Source organism: Pundamilia nyererei, unplaced genomic scaffold (genome assembly GCF_000239375.1).
Source record: "Pundamilia nyererei isolate P.nyererei 1_Seehausen unplaced genomic scaffold, PunNye1.0 scaffold00097, whole genome shotgun sequence".
Lineage (NCBI taxonomy): Eukaryota > Metazoa > Chordata > Actinopteri > Cichliformes > Cichlidae > Pundamilia > Pundamilia nyererei.
Window position 1 is genome coordinate 1,576,613 of NW_005187498.1, and position 6,418 is coordinate 1,583,030.

The 6,418-nt window shown below is 43.2% G+C and overlaps 1 protein-coding gene across 1 annotated transcript; it reads right to left on the reverse strand.

The window, feature by feature from the left end:
• Positions 1–6: 6 nt before the first annotated feature.
• crx (cone-rod homeobox) lies at positions 7–2,643 on the reverse strand. The gene is made up of 3 exons (XM_005740119.2): positions 2,177–2,643; positions 1,136–1,287; positions 7–934 (listed from the first exon to the last, which is right to left on the reverse strand). The coding sequence occupies exons 1-3, from the start codon at positions 2,271–2,273 to the stop codon at positions 296–298; spliced, it is 888 nt and encodes a 295-aa protein (XP_005740176.1). The 5' UTR covers positions 2,274–2,643; the 3' UTR covers positions 7–295.
• Between the last annotated feature and the right edge of the window lie 3,775 nt (positions 2,644–6,418).

The following is a 6,418-nucleotide window of genomic DNA, read 5'->3' on the forward strand; positions in this document are numbered from 1 at the left end:
GCGAGAGAAAGAGATAGCTTGTGTTGTTTCTCCAGTCTTTTCCTTCAAACTGTTTAAAGGCGTTTGTTCTCTTATTTAAGATAACACGAAGAAGAAAACAGACATGATTTGCAGTCAGGCAGCATCGATGACACTCATTCATTTGTTCATCTCCAAACCTTTTAAATCAAATGCATTTCCTACAGAAAATCTTACAAATGACAAACTGAGAAATCAATGTTAAGTCCTCTGGGAGAACTGCTTTGCCCTATCTTACATGGGATTCACTGATGCACGTGGCATGTTGACACCCTTTCTAGAGAACCTGGAACTTCCAGGAGTTTTGGTCCTTGTGATCCAGGCAATCCATTGTGGTGAAGCCCAGCTTCCAGGCCTGCTGGTCCTTGTAGTCCAGGCAGTCGACAGAGGTGAAGCCCAGGGAAGAGGCAGTGCTGTAGCCCTGTGAAGACAGAGATGCTGGGGACTGGCTTAAGGAGCCCCCCATAGAGGGCACAGCAATGGGGCTGAGAGCACCTCCGGTGCCTGACAACTGTGAATGCATGGGGGACAGATAGGCGCTGCAGTCCAGGCCAGTGAAGTAGGAGGTTGTGCTAGCATAGCCCTGGGTGTAGGCTGACGGCTGGCCATAGCTCATAGGGTAAGGTGAGGGCCGCTGCATGCAGGGCGCCGAGGAGGAGGCCAAGGGGTCTGGCAGGGGTGAGATGGCTGGGCTCCAAATGGACACAGCAGTGTTTCCGGTGCTGGAGCTCGGGGCCAGGCTGGGGCCAGAATGGGCTGAGGAGGGGCTGAATGAGCCAGATGGGTTAGGAACGGGATCAGGAGCGCTAGGCTCCTGCGCTGGCGAGGCCTTCTTTTTGGGAGGCCGGGGCTTGGACTGGCCACTGCTCTGCTGCTGCTGCTGGCGGCACTTGGCACGGCGGTTTTTAAACCAAACCTGAGGTCACCAAAACAAAATAGATTCAACATGTTACCAGTCATGCAGACATGTCATAACGTATTAATAATCAGAGGTTTGGGTTACAGAGGCATAGACATAGACTTCTATGCAGAAGTTCATAACACAGCACACTATGAGGAACGCACAAGGCCTGAACACAGTGGCCTCCATCTTGGCAGTAGCCTACTTCTCCAGTACCTGGACACGTGACTCAGGCAGGTTGATCTTGAGGGCCACCTCCTCCCTCATGAAGATGTCTGGGTAGCGGGTCTTTGAGAAGAGCGCCTCCAGGATGTCCAGCTGTGTGCGGGTGAAGGTGGTGCGCTCCCTGCGCTGCTTCCTGGGAGTGGCTGAAAGAAATGACATAGAGAGGGGATTATCGTGCTAACATCAACAGAGGGGCGGCATGAATTATGAGTTTTTATGTGAGTGATTTGAATCATCTTTGTAGAAAAAGAACACAACAAGCGCTCAAGTGATTCTTTGGACAGTTTTATTTTCCAGCTATGTGCGTGGATGACAACAAATACTAAAAAGTATTAATAGAAATATCTCAGTATTATGCCATGCCAGTTGTTAATATGTTTTCCCCACGAAAAAGACAAAAAATAAATAGAATAAGTCTCAAAATGAAGTATCATAGTCAGAGGTTGTTAGAGGAGTTCCCTTTACTTTGAAAAGCAGAAACGGCGACTTTTTATTTCATAAAATAGGATTTCCATTAAAAGTGCTGTGAGTCTACCCTTCATGGTGCATAGAGCCAACTGCCTTGTTGTATTTGCAGAAGAACAAGAATTATTACAAATATTTTATATATTAGAATTTCTAATATATAAAATACCAATCTGAGCGTTAATGAAGCCGCTAAGAAAAGTTAACAAAACGCTAACAACAACAATCTATGTTCATCTGAATTCAGAACTAATAGTTTTCCATTTAATTAAAAAATAAATCTCACGTATAAATTTATCCACAGAGCCACAAAATGTGGAAGTTTAAAGACCGACGGACAAAATATCTCTTACTACAGAGTTCTTCCGAAATATTCAATTTTATTCAGTCCAGCGTAATAATTAGAGACTATATTCAGCATCGGTCACTAACAGAAAAGAATGTTTTCGTTTGCTAAAGCATCGAAACCTGCGCGTTTTACGCACCATTCTGACAAACGTGATTCTAGAAACTGTGAGGACAGAAATGCGTTTTTTTTTGTTTTTTCCTATAAAAGTTCAAACTTACGTGGATAAGCGACGGTTGTATGAAGCACATCCATTCCAGGGGCAGGCACGTTTAACCCGTTCATGGTGTAATGGGGTTGCTTTATGTAGGACATCATCCTTGCAGCAGCCTTTTAAGTCCTCTCGCTGACTTGTAGGTCGGACACGCAACGCAGCAGCCGTGGCCCCCTCAGAGCTCAGCCGGGGCAACAAGTCGGTGCGTCCGAGGCCAGGCGCAGAACGGATAAGCGGGGCGCGCAAGTTCACAAGACAAGCGTCAAAGTGCTTTTTTCTTCTTTCTCTTTCCTTTTTTCTTAAACTGCTCTTTCAGCTGTAACCGACTGTCAGCTAAGCTGGGCAGCACACCGCAGAGCAGCGAGCATCCGGACCGCCTCTCTGTCCAACTTCACACAGTCAAAGTCACACAGGTGAAGTGGCCTTCGGATGCCTTTGCGCCTTGGTGAGGTCGCTCTACTGAGTTTCTTTACCGGCGCACACTGCTAATTAGAGGGAGCAAGTGTCTCCAACAAACCCCTCCCACACACACACGCACGCACACATATACACAGAGGCAGGCGCGCGCAATACTTTGCCTGAACAATTTATTCTAACCTGAATACATACAAAGAAAGTCCTCCAAGTATAAATAATATAGATATCTCCCCCAAACTTCTAATCTACCATATTAAATATATAATTTTCAGTCTGATTGTATATTTTAAACATACAGTCCACAATCCTAACCTGTGTAGTTTATCAAAATAAAAAATAATTTCTAGAATAAAAACTATGATGCCTACAAGAAGTTAGTTCCCACAGATCATGTTCAGTCATTTTCCCTCCCTGATCAGTGAACCTGGTGCACATCTGCAACACTTCATGGATTCACAGATTATATCTATCTGCAAAGCAGCTGTATTAACACACACACACACGCACACGCACACACACAAACACCCAGATGCACAAAAGCGATAAAGCTCATTTGATTTATCATAATATGCTTTATCTCAAAAGTAAGTATCTTATCTCCAGATAAAGAGAGGAAAGACAGAGCAATCCGTTCAGTGGTGGTGCGGGATGGAACAACAGCAGCAGCACTGCAGGGGTGTGAATTGGATGGGTCAGCAGGTAAACTTAACCAAAAAAGGTAAGAGAAGAAGATGCACTGGAAGGAGAGGAGAGAGCGCACAACAGAGAACTCAGAGCTGCTGCACCTGAAGGAGGCACCTCGGGTTTACATGGGAATGGATTAAAAACACACAGTTGGGGTCGCGTTAGTCCCAAACTGTTCTTGTGGAGCAGGTTGTTGCCAGTCATGAAAGAATCATCCTCAGGAGTGAGTGTATCATACTGTACATGTGTGACTGACAGGCACCTTTACAGGCTTATAGGGTTCTGGCCTCGACGAGCTTTGTTGTTGTTTTATTAGATTGTTAAATCATGACTTATTAAAGAGTAATGTTTTACTTTTAGCTATGTAATCGTTCTGTTTTATTTTCTTTTAGGGCGTTGGTGTTGTTGAATAGTGATGTTCTTTTTATTAAACACTACTAATCTTTTCGGACTGATTTATGTTTGTTTAAAATAAAAGTGGTGTTCAAACACTGCCCGCTTGATGATTGCAATGTGCTCTCTGTTCATCAGTGGGACAGTTCTTCCTACGGCTTCAACAACAAATAGGGAAATAGGGAAGAGGACTGAGCTGGTTTAATCCCTACCCTTCCCCCCAAGACAGGACTTACAGAGACATTTTCAGAGTGAATCAAGTGAGCCAACGTCTATATTTGCAACTGAACATTTTCTGATTTGTGTGCTGAACGAGGCCTTAAAGCTCAGAAAGATGGTAAAGAAGACAGAGACCAGGTATCCAGGTGGATGGAAGGCGGGGAGAAAAGACCCACATACAGATGGATGGGTGGATGGAGGGGAAGTGAGAGGAAAAGCAGGTGAAGGGGCAGGGGGTGGGGGAGGCTCCGGTCCTCGTCCCAACTGACACACTGCTGCAGTTAATCCAGATTAGAGTGTCTAAAACAGGTCGGCTAAATCTGCAGGCCAGCCAGCAATACAGAGACTGCTGTCAGGACCAATCACTCACCCTGCACACACACACACACACACACACACACACACACACACACACACACACACACACACACACACACACACACACACACACACACATTTTAGTAATCTCCTCTGTGCAAACCAGGTGCCACCAGCAGCTCCACACAGAACGCCATTAAACAGCCCACCAGCCCCCGCCCCCAACTACCAGCCAAGTTGGGACTCACACCCGTTGGAGCACTGTACTGTCAGAGACATTTGTCTCACCCAGGTCTTTCGTGGTTGCACATTAATGTAATTCTGTTTAATTTGAATTATATAGTGCAACTATGAAAGTAAATATCTAAAGATAAGATGAGACCTTGCAGCAAGAAAAAAATATTACACATAAAAACCCAATGATAGAGATTTTAATCCTGATAATAGGGAATTACACTTATCTAAGAGTTGGAAGTTAGAAATCATCATCCTGACATGGGATGTGTTTTAAACTCAACAAGAACAGGTGACTCAAAAATGCAGAATGACAAGATTAAGGTCAATTTCCCCTGATTTTATTAATAAGAGATGTGTCCCTATAGGATGTGGTGACACGACGCAACAGACAGTCAGAGATGGTAGTTTACAAAGATGGGGTTTTTAGGCAAGGCTACTTGTGCCCAAGAGGAAGGGGAGGCACAAGTGAGTACTGGGAATGACTACGAGTGAATTTGAATGTCCTACCATGAATATAGTTTAACTGATTTGTGCCATCTGGCTTCAGTATAACTCATCTGCATACCAGGGGAAATGTCTTCTGTGTGTTCTAATTATAAAACGTTCTACTAACTGCCTAAGAGAAACATGTACAGTAAGAAAGATGTTGGTCCCAGCACAGAACCCTGTGGAACTCCATGACTCACTGCTAAGACTAATTAATTAAAATTTGAATTTAAATAAATAAATAAATACTAAAGGTAAAGGTGTGAGCTTTAACCTTTTTAATTTATATTAAAAACACTATCCCTTATCTCATCATATCATATCTTAACCGTGTTAATAATTCAACAAAAAAAATCCTTCTGTCATTATTAGATGTTGTCACCTATATTATAATTTCTTGGCACTATCCCATAGATGTTGAAGAAAATGGATTTATGTTCTTTACAGGGAGAATTTGGCTCTTGACTTCCAGCTGTTTTCCTCTTTTGTCTGTTAGTCTTTTTCATATCAACTTTGATTTTTTTTTTTTTTTTACTTGAGCCACAGTGTTTGCTGTTTTTTATTTTTTCTATTTATTTTTAATTTCTCTGACTTTGGGAAGCTGGGCCTCTTATTGCTTCTTCTGACGACCTCAGAACCTATTATTTAATTTTCTGCAGTCACACTTTGTTGCCTTAAACGTTCAGGCCTGTCTCTTACAACATGGTTACCTGAATGTAAACATGCTAGCATATAGGGGGATATTAGATTATATGGAAACTGCAGAAAGACTGTTGGTTCCAAATGATTGTGATTTATTGATATATGCTATTTTGGGGTTTAAAACAATGATGAGATGCTTTGGCATAACCTAAAATAGTCCAACAGGCCATTCATGTGCAAAAAGTGTCCAGTTTAGCTGAATCAAATCAGTACTGTAAATTCCAAAAGATGGTACAATGGGCTGTGAGGTCAGGTCCTTGATCAATAACATGCAAATTGTCATAACCACTGATCAACAACCACTGATCAAGGTAAACTGATCATTGATTAATGGCCATGAGTCCCATTCACACAGGTGGGGAATGGCTGCAATCACAGCATTGTCAGATGGTGATAGATGTACCCTTAGGCCCCCTCCTCGATTCCCTTTTCACGTAAATGGCCTCCTTGACTCAAACCAGCGTTCCTCCCTGTCCAGGATGTGTACATCCTCATCAGTGAAAGAGTGTCAACTGGCCTGTAGGTGTAAATAAACTGCAGAGTCCTGGCCTGACGAGGTAGCTCTTCTGTGTTGTGCCATCCGCTTCACCAGAGATTGTTTGGTTTCCCCGATGTATACAGTATGAATGATCTCAGACAGATGTGAACAAGTGAATAACCTGAGCAAACATGAATATTGATGATGTGTCTTTGACAGGTGGTGATAAAGACTACGCTGAACCCGACCATCCTGGTAACGGAAATCTAAATCCCATGTCACATTCTATTTCCTGGGACCCACTGATAATTATTA

Excerpts from the sequence above, each read along its gene's own strand:
- crx (XM_005740119.2), bottom strand. The coding sequence starts at position 2,273 with ATGATGTCCTACATAAAGCAACCCCATTACACCATGAACGGGTTAAAC. Across the intron at positions 1,288-2,176 it reads TACAACCGTCGCTTATCCAC|CCACTCCCAGGAAGCAGCGC; the intron begins GTAAGTTTGAAC and ends CATTTCTTTCAG. Across the intron at positions 935-1,135 it reads TGCCTGAGTCACGTGTCCAG|GTTTGGTTTAAAAACCGCCG; the intron begins GTACTGGAGAAG and ends TGGTGACCTCAG.